The sequence below is a fragment of the Gossypium hirsutum genome, chromosome D04 (assembly GCF_007990345.1).
Source record: "Gossypium hirsutum isolate 1008001.06 chromosome D04, Gossypium_hirsutum_v2.1, whole genome shotgun sequence".
Taxonomy (NCBI): domain Eukaryota; kingdom Viridiplantae; phylum Streptophyta; class Magnoliopsida; order Malvales; family Malvaceae; genus Gossypium; species Gossypium hirsutum.
Genome location: NC_053440.1, coordinates 11,528,017 through 11,543,404, shown reverse-complemented (window position 1 = coordinate 11,543,404; position 15,388 = coordinate 11,528,017). Strand labels below are relative to the sequence as shown.

The 15,388-nt window shown below is 34.8% G+C and overlaps 1 protein-coding gene across 1 annotated transcript; it reads right to left on the bottom strand.

The window, feature by feature from the left end:
- Nucleotides 1-11,030: 11,030 nt before the first annotated feature.
- On the bottom strand, nucleotides 11,031-11,558 carry LOC107926041 (actin-depolymerizing factor 2). The gene is made up of 2 exons (XM_016856807.2): nucleotides 11,290-11,558; nucleotides 11,031-11,199 (listed from the first exon to the last, which is right to left on the bottom strand). Exons 1-2 carry the CDS (start codon nucleotides 11,535-11,537, stop codon nucleotides 11,049-11,051), a joined length of 399 nt encoding a protein of 132 aa, XP_016712296.1. The 5' UTR covers nucleotides 11,538-11,558; the 3' UTR covers nucleotides 11,031-11,048.
- Between the last annotated feature and the right edge of the window lie 3,830 nt (nucleotides 11,559-15,388).

Sequence of the window (15,388 nt, the reverse complement as noted above, 5' to 3'; positions counted from 1 at the left end):
CTAATTTGGGTACGACTCAGCTGATTGTACCATTTGGCAGCAGCTCCTATTAGACTGTCCTGGAAACAGTGAATTAACAATTGATCATTGTCAATATATCCCGTCATCCTCCGACAGAACATGGTGATGTGGGCTTCGGGACAGCTAGTTCCATTATACTTCTCGAATTCGAGCATTTTAAACTTATGCGGAAGAACTAAGTCAGGGACCAGACTCAAGTCTTTAGCATCTATTTTGCAACGGTAATTGACATTTTCCATTGCTCTGAACTTTTCTTCTAACCACTTACTCCTATCTTCAAGTTGTTTCGGCAAATCTACTCTTGCCTTTTCTGCTTCCGTTACATCGTTCAGATCAAGAACGACAGGGTTCGCCAGATTATCTCCTGGGTTAGATCCCGAGCCTATCTGAAAATTTAATGGTGTCAAGGTATCAACTTGGTGTTGAGGTCTAATGTGAACATACGCTCCTTGTTGACACATATCCAGTTGTTCTTGAGTGCTCGTTGGGGCAAAACCTGAAGGATAAACAGGGTCCTCCTGATCAACTCCCGAATTGATGGCGGGGCCTTTTCCTTTATCAGCCAATAATTGTGTCAATTGGCTCATCATGGCTCTTTGGGATTCCAGTACATCCAATTGTTCTTGCATTTTATCTTACATTTCTTTCTGCATTTGTTCCAATCGTTCTATCCATTGATCCATTGCTTTTGTTTTCTTTCTTGTGCCGTAAGGGTGTTCCAGGATAACTGAAATAATTTTATTTAATTAGGGTCCTTTAATGGTTGTTAATGCATATGATGTAATGCAATGCATGAAATGAATGCAAAAAGAAAAGGCATTGACTCTGATTCAATTCCATTTAGAAAACTTTACTAGAAAAACAAAATTCTTTATATAAGACAGATTACATATACGGTTTTGCCCTAATGCTCAAAATTCTAATCTTCTAAAGTAATGAAGCTAGCTCTTTTCCTCGGCTTGATTCCAGCTCATATTTCACACTTAGCATATCAGCTTGCACTGCCAGCGTTTGCAGGTGATCCACAACCTCTCGAATTTGAGTCACAGCTTCTCCCATAATGTGATCCCTATCTCTGACTTGGTTCTGAAAGTAGTGCAACTGCTCAGTTTGACGATCTGCATTAGCTTCTAAATACTCGATCCAGATCTCGCAATTTTGCAATGCTGCTTCTAACTCTTCAGTTCTTTCCTTCATTTCTTCAATTCTATTTAGGCTTGCCCTCAACTCCATCACAGAGTTTCGATTTCGGTGCCGATGGAGAGATCCTTCTAATTCAGTCACTCTATTCACTAGCTCTCCTTTTTCCTTTTGATTCTCTGACAAACTCCTCTTTAGAGTCTCATTCTGTGCTTGAGTTTCTTGGAACCTCCTTTCCCATTCATCAGCCTTATTCTTTTCTTCTTGAATCTTCTTGCGCCACTGGTCAGAAGTCTTTCCCAACCCGGCAGTCCTCATTGATAATCGTAACTTCTTGTAATATATTTTTAAACTATCAAGATTTTCTTCAGCCCTAGCTTTCCCTTTTCTTAGTCGCTCCGCCTCAAGCTTCTAAACATCTGCATCCAATCTTAAGTTCATGTTTTCTTCCTCTATTTGCTCTATCTGCTTTTCCAATTCTGTATTTTTTCTTTCAAAGTCTTGCTTTAATATTTCTAGTTCAAAAGGGACGACCCGTAAATGCTCCTCTATTGACTGACTGCCTTCGCGACTCGGCTTAGCAATATTGTCGTTAATCCTCTTACTCTGCCACCCATGATATCCAAGAGTTATCATTACCCCAACGGTGAATCTTTTCATCCGGTGAGTTTGCTTCCAAGCGTTGGATATTTCTCGAATCTTTCCTTTGTAATTATTACTCCCATAAGCAAACTCACACTCGGCCAGTCCTTGCGTTGTCGGTATGAACTGTCTTGATCTATATTGTCTTAATATGAGCAGAGGGGTATATCCGACAGCTCTCCAAATTTCGAGTAAAGGAACCCAATTGAAGTCTCCACATCGATACAAAATCTCATCAGGCACCATCCAAGGAGCTTTCCATTCAACATCCTCATCTCGGAAATTTTGAAGAATCGCCATCCACCTCTCTCTAGTAATATCGTCACGTCTTGGTGTTGCTGCTGATTCTTTCAAAGGAGAGTACTTTTCAGAGAACACTTTGTAAGAAACCTTATCCACCTTCCAGAAGTGACTATGGAACCAAAATAATAGGAGCTGTGCACAACCAATGAATCTTCCTTCACCCGCTCTCCGGCATGCACTCAAAGATCTGAATATTTCAGCCAAAAATGCTAGGACGGGTGTAATCCCCCTGTCAAGTTGATTGAACAAATCTGTAACCGTTTCATCAATATGTCCTAACGCTTTGAGGAAAATAACCAACCCATAGATACTCAAGGCGAAGACATCAACTTTCTTCTTCGTATCAGGGTGTGCCGAAATCTGATATCGCAAACTTTTCCAAGGGATACATTTATTTTCTCCTTTTTGTTTGATATATGCCGTAACCCATTGCTTGCTCATTCCGGTGATTTTTGCTAACTTCTTTGTAAAAGTGAGAACATTGGTCGTTCTAGAATAAACTTTATCTACTTGGATTCTTGGACAACGAAGTAAAGTTGTATACTCCTCCACAGTAGGCACCATGTCTACCTCCCCAAAGGTGAAGCAGCTATAAGCAGAATTCCAAAATTGGGCCAGAGCTCGAAATAAATGCTCATCCACCTTGATATCGAGCAAGTAGGGCAGATCACCATAATTACAGTAAAACAATTTTTGACCTCGTCATCCCATTGAGCCCAAATTTCTTTCAACTCTTGGAGATCATTCTGAGTTACGTTGATACAAGTGAAGTCTCATAATTCTGATGTGTATCCCTCCGTCAAACTATCACCTTTCTCGAGTTGCATTTTTTCTGACCATGTTTGGACAACCGCATTATTTTCCGCCTTATCAAGAAATTCGTTTTCCATGATGAGCTTTCTATCTAGAAATTGAATGTGAATCAACGCCTTTTGTAATGAAATGCGATGCAGTTGAGATGTCATGCATCCAAAGTAAAACAACAAAGATTAGTATCAAATATAAACATATAATCCAAAACAATTCAGAAAGAATAAAAATACATATCAGGGTATCACTAGGGTTTGGTGTAGTTCTACCTAGGGTGAGTTCCTAAGGTTCACTACATGCGGTTTGGCTCTAAAGTAAGGGTACCCAAACCAGCAGATTCCTCGATCTTCACCCATTATAGGCTCATATAGACCGAGTTCAGTTCAGGGGAATACATTTCCCTATGGCTGCACGGAGATGAAAATCTCACCAAGATATAAGTACGGATGTATCCCGAAAGTGATCCACTATCCTGCACGGAGGTGAAAACCTCACGAAGGACTAGTTTCTCACTCCCACTTAAAAAGGTGTGACCAACGGTCATGCAATGCAATGCAGAAAGATATAAAAATTTAAAATACAAAACATGATGAAAACTCAAAACAAATTAAATGCAATGAGAGGATCATATATGTAAATCACATTTTCAACTTTCGACAAAAAAGACAAGAAATAATCAACTCGTGGCTTGACTCTCTTATTTACCTCCCCAGTAGAGTCGCCAAGCTGTTGACACCATTTTTTTGGATAAAAACACGAGGTCGACTTGGGTTTTAGAAAATGAAAATGAAAATGGGAGTCGCCACCGATCCTTTCTGATGAGGTGTGATCGGATCACCTCAAAAAGTGGTTGTTTTTAATAAACGATTTAATTTTATTAAAACAATGATTTTGGTCCACGAAATTCAGAAAAACGGGTTCGGGAGTCGGTTATGCACGAGGAAGGATTATCACCCTCAATACGCCCAAAGTTGGTACCTAGTTAATTACTTAATATCTTAGTATCGAAAAACTGAAAACTTTAGAGAAATTTAAAATACGATCCTAAAAAAACTTGAATAGTATGGATTGAAATTCAAAAGGATATTTGGCAATTTGGTTAAACGAGAAATCGAAACCCAGCACCTTAGGGCACGTTCCTCGAATTTCCCAAACGTAAAACATTACCTTGCTTTGAAATTTTTGAAAGGCTATTTAGCTATTTGGTTGAACGAGAAAAATCAACACCCAGCACCTTAGGGCACGTTTTCTCAAATTTCCAAACGCAAACATTGCCTTATTTTGAAATTTTAAAAGGATATTAAGCCATTTGGTTGGACGAGAAAAATCGACACCCAGCACCTTAGGGCACGTTTTCTCGAATTTCCAAACGCAAAACATTGCCTTATTTTAAACTTTTAAAAGGATATTAAGCCATTTGGTTGGACGAGGAAAGTCGACACCCAGCACCTTAGGGCACGTTTTCTCGAATTTCCAAACGCAAAACATTGCCTTATTTTAAAATTTTAAAAGGATATTAAGCCATTTGGTTGGACGAGAAAAATCGACACCCAGCACCTTAGGGCACATTTTCTCGAATTTCCAAACGCAAAATATTGCCTCAATTAGAAATATTTTCCCTTTTTTGAAATATGATATTTATATGCATGATGGAATAATAAACATGATTATGTAAATAAAAAAATGAACAAAAACGAATAATAAATCAATCATGCATATACCATAGCAAATAAACAAATAAATAAACTAAAGCATAAAAATGACCATATAAATAAGTACATAAACGAACATAAAAATAAAGGAAAATATATGAAAATTATAAAATATGAAAAATATATGTATATGTATATTTTAAAGTCATTAAAATAAAATAAAAAAATGAGTATGTATATATATTCGTGAGGAAAATGAGTACATAGATATATGTAAATAAATAAATATATATATAAAGTAATATATATTAAATAAATTATATGAGATACATATATAAGCACTTATATACACTTATTATGATATAATACAACACCTATATTTAAAATTGCATAGTAAATATAAATGGGAATATAATGATAATAATAACAACAATAGTATTAATAATAATAATAAAGATGATAATAATAAAATTAATAATAATAATGGTAATATTAAAAATAATAATGTAAACAATAATTGACCAAATAATAAAAGATGCTAAAAGGGATTAAATCGAAATAAAACAAAGATACAGAGTCAATTCGAAATAATAAATAACAAAAGGATCAAATTGCGACACGCGCATAAAAAGGGAGGACCAAAATAGTAAATAGACCAGAATCTCAAAACGCGGCGCTTCAGGGGACTAAAATGAAACAGAAGTAAAACTGCGTGGTTAAATTGAAATAAAAGAAAATAGCGAAATGGGACCAGGTTGTAATGCGCTGAAAAATAGGAGGGACTTCACGCCTAAATAACCCCTTTTAAGAAAACACGCGGATCCTCCCCTCTGGGTCGGGTCACCGCGCGGGTCAGGGCCAAAACGGCGTCGTTTTGGCACTTGACCCCCAAGGGTAAAACGGCACTGTTTTGAGAGGGTTATTTAAACCCAAATTTTTTTTGAAATTTTCATTTTCTTCGCCGTTTTGGCACCTGACCCCCAAGGGTAAAACGGCACTGTTTTGAGAGGGTTATTTAAACCCAAATTTTTTTTGAAATTTTCATTTTCTTCTTCTCCTTCTAAAAAAAACTGAAAAAACCTCTCCCCCCTTTTTCATCCGGCCACGGCGTCGGTGAGCTCGCGCGAAGGCTTCGCCTTGCCAGAAAATAAAAAGAAAAGAGGGGTTGCCCCCTTTTGCCTGTCTCTCCTCTAGCGCGGCCTAAACAAAACCCCAGAGGATTTCTATGGCTCCGGCGCAGAAGGGGTCACCAACGGTGGCGTGCCGCAGGTAAAAAAACTTCCTTTTTAAAATTTTTAGACTTTAAAGAAGAAAAGAAAAAAAAATTATGCAAAGTAAAGGCAAATCGAAGAAAAAGATAGGCCAAATCACCTTCAAATTTTTTGTTTTTGATTTCTGAAAAATGTATGTAAAGAGGGGAAGCCGAACCCCTTACAATGATAATCTTTGGCTTTTTATAGCCCAGAAATTACATGGTTTTTCTATTATTTTTGTATTTTGGTTGCTTTTGTTTGGTTGCTTTCTTTGTTTTCTTCCTTGCAGGTGACGACGCAAGTGGATGGGTTGACGTGACCGTGGCGGTGGTAGCGTGGTGTTGGCGGTGACGTGACGTGGCGGCAGTGGCAGAAGGCCAAGGGTCAGAGACCCTAGAGGCGGGGCCTAGATGCGGCGCTAGGGTTTCTTTTCTGAAACCCTAGCTTAATTTTGAGGGGATTGGGCCAGTTGGGCCTTGTTTTGGGCTCCGGGTTAGGGTAGGTCTGGTTCTGTAATGGGTTGGGTAGGTTAGGCTATTTTGGGTTCTTGGGCTTTAATTTAGGTAGTGTAATTGGGCTTGGGTTTAATTGGGCCCGGGCATGAAAATTGGGCTTGTACAAATATCATTAGAATTCATAAAAGCTTAGAACAAAGCTCGAAAGAAGTTTCAAGACCTAAATATCCAATAAACAAAAGTTTTAACATATCCTAAGGTTCTTTGTTCAATTACATATCTAAATTTATTTAAGCCTTTTACTACTATAAATATGCCTTAAGCAATTTCATTTGCTTATATTGAATTTAACATATGCTAACCAAAGTACCAAAATGACCATTCATGATACAAAACGACTCAACCTTAGGTACATGCCTTGTATTGAAAACAAAAAGAAACTGTACAAACATTGCTGAGTCGAGAGCTACGATTTGGATGCTTATTCACTCCTCGAAATCTTGAGATTTATGGGAACTTGCGCATGGAATAAACAAACCGTACGTTGAGTGATAAAGCTTAGTTGTACTTTCATGATTCAAGTCAATATTATAATCAAAGTATTATGTCAAGAGATACATTCAAAACATAATTTAGCTTTCAACATCATCATCTAATATATCATGTCTTATGTACCACAACTTATATCAAACTTTATTTAACATATCACATTCATATATACAATCCTATACATTCTATCATCATACCATATTCTCATAGATGTCACAACATGTCTCAATCTCATTTCTTTTTCTCATTTCATTTCCAAATCTATTAATTAATTCCATATCAATATTGGCCCTCAGGGCTCATGTTAACCATTTCGAATGATCTTTCACATGCTTTCGTTTGTCATATTTCATATATATATATGGTATACCATTTTCATTAACATTTCATAACAACTATCATTTAACAAAGTTCATGCTTTATAATCCCTATTAATCAGACACAAACTTAAGACAGATACACAGATCATCCAATCACCACACTAATTCGACACCTAGTACCTTATCAGAACGCTCGAAGTATAAATTGTGCTTTGCTCATCGTCAGTATAATCGAAGTAAAACGTGCTTTTCACCTCAACAAATGTTCGAAGTATAACATGCGCTTCATGCTTTATCAGTATAAAACGAAGTATATTTCGTACAGTAATCTTATGGCATACTAACTATACCGACTCTGCCTGAGACAGTTAATAGCGTAACTAATGAATCAATACATATATGTTCATATTTATTTATCATAGTTCATATCATACTCATTTATGCTATGCTTAACTTAATTCAATTCCTAACATTCTAAATCATCATATGCCAACTGAATTATGAGACATGGAAAATACTTACCTCAAACAATCAATTTGTAATATATAATGTATATGCATATATTGAACTCAAATCATAAAAGTACAAATCGTATTTTTGTCACTCATCTACGACTCTCGTCTTTCCTTTCTCTCGAGACGACCTGACGTCATCTTTAGCTATGTTCAATAATTCAATTATAAAAATATTAGATCTGGTGTCCTAAGTATAGTATTTTCATCTATGTACACTTGTATTTTTCGAACAAATTGGTTTAATAATATCCATTAGTTACATTAATACCCATTGTATATTGTCCTCAATGGTTTTTGCATGCAAAGAACAAATAGAAGCAATTATTAGCTCATTGCTTATCTAATATTTAACTAATATTAAATGGTATTACGTAGTCGGATCGTAATACAAAAAGATAAGTTATATTAGTAGAAGAACCTAAACATGTAGTTTAATAGGAAATGAGCAAACTGATTGAAAGACTAATATGTCATCTATCAAGTCCAATTGGGGAGATGCTTAGTCTTGAGCATCCAAACGGATGACTCCTAGAAAATAAAGATATAGATGTGACTAACTAAACTGACATTACATTGGAAAAGTGTCATATGGCTAGACCTTTCGTCTCACAATCTGTGTGGCCTTAGGCAATTTTTTTGCTTCAAATGTGCCTAAGTAAACCTAACTGTTAAAAATTGAGAATTCTCGTAGAAATTCTTTAAAGCACCAAAGCAAAGTGGAAGAAAACTCTGAAAAGGAAGAAGCTACGAACAAAGAAAGCCACAAAAAGAGAGTGCACACAAAGTATTTGAGTAAATGCTCTCAATATATTAACTCAGAAAGAATGAAATTATTACAAATAAAGGGGAAAATCTCTAAGATTAGTTCCTATCTACATTAAGAGAGTCTTAAGGGATTTAAATTCTATATATGTTTATCCTTTAGGATTTTACAATAACCATCCTGATAAAATACAATTTACTACAGTGTTAAGGGATTTAAATTATATATATTTATCCTTTAGGATTTTACAATAACTATCCTGATAAAATACAATTTACTAGAGTGTTTCAACTCAACCAGGATCCAAGTAGATGGTTTCTACATATGTTCCACAAATCGAGCCAGTTCAAGCAAGTCGAATGAGCCCAATTTTATCTGTTGACCTCCATGAGACGTTCTATGCGCATTGGTCATGGGCATTGATCCGTGGCCCGTGACAATCTCCTTAATCCATTCTCGCAACGCCCTTGTCGCATCCTCAGAATGACACTAATTTGAATCATCTTGGAATAGTCTTGATGCCTCGACTGATTCCCAACTAGTCTCTCTATTGGGTAGTTTCGCACCTCAAAGCATTTGATTTGGCTTATGTCTTTGTCGTCACTTAACTCGAATTATATTTTTCTCTTGTACATCTCAATCATAAGAGGTCACTGCTCTTACTTGCCCCCATTGTGACTTGTTCTGATTGAGATCCTTTTGATCTACACAAATAGGCTTAGGCATGCCCACATTGAACATCGAGTTTACCTTGTGTCTTGCTACTAACTCTGGTTTGTAAGTCCCTGGCTTACCCACTTCAGATCTCTAAAAAGACCCCTATGTCTTTGCCAAGCCAAAGGTAAGTTAAAATGTAAAACACTACCAAAGTGTTTGAGATGCACCTCGCTCATAGCATTTATTTGCTCCAACTGTCCAATTTGCATCACTATTTTTCCTCCGAAGTTTGATGCACAACCTACCTCTCTCTTAGGTGGTAGCCCATTTAATGACTCAACAGGCTTCATATCGGTTTTTTGCCCCACTAGTATATCCAAGGCGATTTTCATCGCACTCTTATCTACCTAGTCAATATTCCTCCCATACGAAATATCCTTAGCTAGCTCGATTGTCGATAATTTTTGTTGTTGGAATATTGTTCTTAAAAAATTTGACGTTTACATTTTGATTGAAATAATTTACAATATTAACTCTTTAGACTGACTAATAACATTATAAAAGTAAATGGACTAAATTATGTAAAAAATAAAGTATATAGATTAAATCTCAAGTTTTAGCACAATATAGGGATCAAAACTAAAATTTGACCATTGTCTTATAATGTTAAAAAAAAAGCAAGGAAAACACAAAAAAAAATGGGAGCCAAACACTAAAGAAAGAAGCATGTAATTATCTAATTTTTTGCGGTTTATTCTATTTCTTAATCTGTTATTGGATTCCACTGAATAATAATTTTTTTTTATTTTTCATATATGTTAAATCTTCAAAAAAAAATATTTTCGAGATTTTATTTTTGAAGAATTTTTATATAGAATTTTTTAAATTTAAAGTTTGGTTGAGTCATAAATTTTAGGCTAAAATGTGCTATTAGACCCTATACTTTGCATAAGTTGTGAATTTAGCACATGTACTTTAATTTGGTCATTTTTCATCTCTGTACTTTTAGAATTTGAAAACTTTAGTCTTAACCAAATGGTAACTATTAAATTCATTAAATGAAATTATGTTATTTTCAAAATTTGATGCGTCAAACATATTATTGAATGTGTAATGCTATGTCAACTTATTATTTCTATATATTACTCACAAAAAATCAGTTAATAGATTTTACAATTGTCGTTTACATTAAGACTAAAATTTCGAAATTCAAAAAATATAATGACTAAGAATAATTCAACTAAAGCCGTTTGAGTTTTAAAGCAATTGTATTTTTATTTTTGCAATATTTAAGAGAATGTACATTCAATCATGCTTTTTATTTCGATTTCATGGTTGAGTGATTATAAATAAAAGCTTGTGTCAAATCAAACAACAATGCCATTTGTTAAAATGATAATTCATTCGAAACTATTTTTTTTCTAAAATACGGATGTACCTTGCTTTATAAATAGAAAATAAAAAAATAAATTATTCACCGTCTCAAGTGTGACCTGAATTTGTGTCGCGTTACTCATATTTATTGTTCGAATTTTAACTTGTAATTCATCCAAAAAAATCAAATTGAAAATTCACCGATCAATTTAGACAACGGACGGATGAACAGTCAACATTTACTCAACAGACAGCCATAGTCAAGAATTTCATCATTGATGACATGAAAAATAACATTAACTTTTGGATTAAAATTTACAGTGAAAGAATAATTTAAAAATAAAAGAAAAATAAATACCAAAGTGAAAAAATAATTTAAAAGCTAAATAGTGACTAAAATATATCATATTGTTAAATCTTATGGTCAAGTTGTCAAAGTATTATTCAAGATTGTAAAATCAAATAAAGTTAACTAACTTTACGTTAACATAAATACATCGAACGAAGGTATTCAACGACAACACTGACCCCACATAACACAAGACTATAATCAAATATCAAAGCAAGTTCCAAATTGCTATACATATTACATTTTTAAGTGGCACGGCTCCTTATGACATCAAGACCCATCTCGGTCGGATCAGTAGCTTGCAATTCTACCTGGATGCCGTTCAACTCCCTTTTGAACCGGTCCTTCGAGCTTGCATAAACCATCTTGCTTCTTACTTTCGATGTGTCTGGAGACCTTCATAACATAAAACAAATAGATGCGCAAGAGAGATTGATGACCGGAACAGTTAACAAATATTACAATTTCATTCACACTTCATGTTACCAGGCAATGAAGATAATTCTGCTTTTCTGGCAGTTCTCATCAGTCACAAAATCAAAGTCGTAGACTGCATATCGACACTCATCAGCCGGAAGGCTAGAGGTGAAAGCCTCATAGCTATCAGTAGGTTCGCCGAGCTTTTCCACAATAACTTGCTTATGCTTTTCCTCAATCTTGAAAACTATAAAGTGATAAGTCCGTTTAGCCTTCAATTCTAAGAACTTCAGCTTGCAATCATCATGCACGACCATTCCTGAAGCTGCATTTGCCTGCAAAACATGCACAAAGATCTCTATAAATCAACTAAAAGTTAGCCAGAAAACTACTCAAAGATCGAATATGATAAAAGAGCTTCCAAATCACTAAGAATGAGCCAGTGACAATATTTACATATCATAATTAACGGAAGACTTAAAAGCAAAATTTACCATCAAACTATATCTCTTTTTCTACTTGGGTGCTTAATTTTTTCGCAAAAAGTGATACCTAAATTATCAATTTAGTCTCATTCTACCCAAAAACACAATATCAACCAATAAGAACATGCCACATGGCACACTCTTACTGGATGTCTACTTTTTGGGCAAAATGAAACGAAATTAACATTTAAGTACCACTTTTAAGGAAAAAAAAGTGGGAAAAGTGGTCTAGTTTGAGGGCCAATTTTATAGTTAAGCCTTAATGAATGTAAAACTATATTTCTCAGACTCTTCATTTTTCATGAAGGAATACCATTTGACACCCGTATCGAACACATACTTAGGTAAAGATGGAATATGGCTCTCCAAAGACTCTCCTATGAAAAAGGAAACTTAGAAACAACTTAATATACTTTGATAATTGCATCCTAAGTAACACATGTAAATCATATTTTGGCATGAAAATGTAATCTTGTCCGTTTAATAGAGTGAATTACATCATTCAGAAGTATAAGCAAAATGTATTTTCCCATTAGCTTAACAAACCTTATAAATATTACCTGGACTTGAAGGTAAGAGTCGAATACAGAATGTGTTAGACATGAGTATACTCAATCTTTCTAAGTTTTATCATATATTTGGGGTCTTAAATATGAATAGGGCAAAATTTAAGTATAAAGTAAATAGAAAATGCGAAATGATCAAACCGCAATAAGAGATTAAAAGAAAAAAATTTCAATGCTTGAAAATAAAACACGAACCGGTCAAACGGTTAGTCTGAAGATCGAATCAAACATTGAAAATAGATCAGGTGAACTAAACAAGACGTAATAGAACTCTTTATTGGAGTAGTATTGAATCTAATTTCATGAAAATTTACCTAATTAGTAAGATCGAAAATCATTTAAAAAATATCAAAAGAAATTGAAAGAAAAAGATTGAATAATTCATAAATAGTAAAGTAAAAAAGGAGTTCAGGAGAAGAGTGACTACCATTTTTTCCAAAGAAAGTGAAGGAAGACGTGAGATAGGCCGAGAAAATCTAAGGCTTCTTCACAGAGGAGAGAAAAGGAAGGAGAAACTGTGGTGAAAAAAGACAGACAGAGAAAAGCTGGCGAGAGGCAGCGTTGGACGATAGGGGGGATAAATTACAGGAGAAGCCTTGTCGTTAAGCGTCGTGGTGGGTCAGGTGGACTTCAAATCGTGAGGATGTTGCTACTGGATCGAGGAATGGAAACGAATTAGATGCTATCATCTTGGAGAAGAACAATGGCAGATTAGGGGTGAACAGATGGCGGTGGATCTTGCCGAAGCTTGGGTCTCTCGTCATTCATTTATTACAGGAGACGTGTGGTATCAAAAGAGCTTTATACGTATCAATGTAAAAATGTTGGTTTGCACGAGACAACTGATTGATGCGTATAGATATCCCCTTTGACAAGATGCTAGTCAATAGATGAGGCCCTTTCGTGATCTTCTTGAAGAAGACAAACGGCGAAAAAGTGTTGACAGAGGTGATGTGGTGAATAGGTCAGGCCTGAGGGTGATGGTGGCGGGAGACAGAGGATTGGAAAGGATCTCAACGAATAGGGTACTTACCATCTACTTGTTTATTGTCAGATGCTTTTGCCAAACTAACAACAGATGTTGACAGAGGTGAATTTGGGAGCTTTTTAGTTTCTTGGTATTCTAATTTTTAGACAAGGAAAGCTTAAGTGCGGCTGGAATCTATGTTTTCCTTTTGATGTTTTCTTTTTAAGTCCTAGGGTTTGTATTTCTTTAATAATTTTTATTTTCGTTTGTAAAACATTGCCGTATTGCTTCAATAAAGATGTCCAGCCATTGTTTCAAAAAAATAAAAAATAAAAGGGATAATGTAACATTTGGTACATGTACTGGTTATAAAATATTTAATGTAATATATGTACTTGGGAAATGTTAAATGTGGCAAATAAACTATGAATTTGTTTATTATTTGGTACTTGTATTTTCATAAAACATCCAATGTAGTATTTATACTTTAAAAATGTTAAATGTGGTACTTGAATTATCAATTTGTGTATCATTTGATACCTGTACTTTCGTAAAATGTCCAATGTGATACTTGAACTATCAATCTGTGTATTATTATGACACCTAGAATTAACACTTATAGTAAATGCTAAACTAACCAAAGAAAGTTTGACACATGGATTTTTTTTCCAAATCATCAATTCCACATGAAATATATAATATTAAGTGAAAAGATAAAAAAAAAGAAAGAAAGAAAGAAAGGAAATGCTAGTTGAAATCAAGTTATTCAACCTCCCATTCAAGCTTAAAAAGTCAAGCAAGAAAGGTAAATTTTGAGAAATTTTGGCTTGTATAAATTTCAAAAAAATTTGGAAAAATTAAGGTTTTAAAAATAAAAGAAATTTTGAGTTAAAAATTGATGTTTTTTAAGTTAAACTTATGTTGTTTAGGTTTGGCTATTTGTTATTTAATTTAATTTAGTTCTATTTCATTTTTTGTTTTATTTACCTTTTCACATAGTGTTGTATTATCCACGTGAAATTGATAATTTGAAGAAAAAAAATCAGGTGTTGAATTTTGATGGGTGTCGAATCCACCAATATAAACCTACGCCTTAAATTGTAAATTATGCAGTATAGGGAGTAAGGCAGATCCCTCAGAGACTGGGTTTACTGTAAATTGTTACTCTCTTGACCAGATTTATGTTGGGGCAGTTGTCGTGCCCAAGAAGTTCGGGGGGATGAAATTTGAAGACCTGAAATAAACAAAAAAATTACGTAAAAAGTAAAAGTTGAAAACATAATAATAAAAACAGTTAAATAAATATGAAGAAAAATTAATTAGAATAAGCTCAGCTTTAGGCACGAATTTTCCTCGTCTTTGAACCGATTCTCGAAATTAGATGAACTCTTTTCCAATAAGCTAGTTATAGCTACCAAGGACGCCTCGGACACCAACTCTTCCTTGTAGATCGAATAACCACGAAACGTTCGTGATTTAGAACTCCGGCAGCTTTCCATTCTAGAAGAGCCTAGCTCGAACCAATACCCTCAACCGCGTGAGACATTTAAATCCGGTTACTACTTCCCTTGACGGAACCAAACAATAATCTCCACTTGGCATGCCAATGTGTTCATAGAAAACCGATTAGAAACGTTCCTTTCAGAATCCCAACTGTACGTCGAACCACACTAAATCAAACGACGTCTTTTTTGACTTAATGTTGATCTGACTTTGTGAGTTGACAAAATCATACTCTTAATCCGGAGAAGTAATAAGTACTGGAATTTTAGGAGTTAAATTGCTCGGGTTCGTAACTCACGGGTTTTAACGAGGCTAATTTCGGCCTAAAGCTGAAAGTGAGTTTAATAAAAAAACTTGGTAATTAAAAACTTGATTAATGACTTGATTCAAGACTTGATGATAAAAATGAACAAAGTAGTCCACTATTTATACTAGTGGCTTTGCTAAATTAAGAGCCAACTAGTATAGAAAATCAAGGAATAAAATAATAAAAATCCCTACATAATCTCCCACTAAGTCAACAAAAATTTCAGCTAATTAATCTTGGAAAAATTCTGCTTTGGCCCTCCTTCTTTGCTCCTTTCTTCAATCTAGCCCAATTGTTTTCTTTTTCTTCTATTTAGCCCCAAATTGCACCCCTGCAAAAA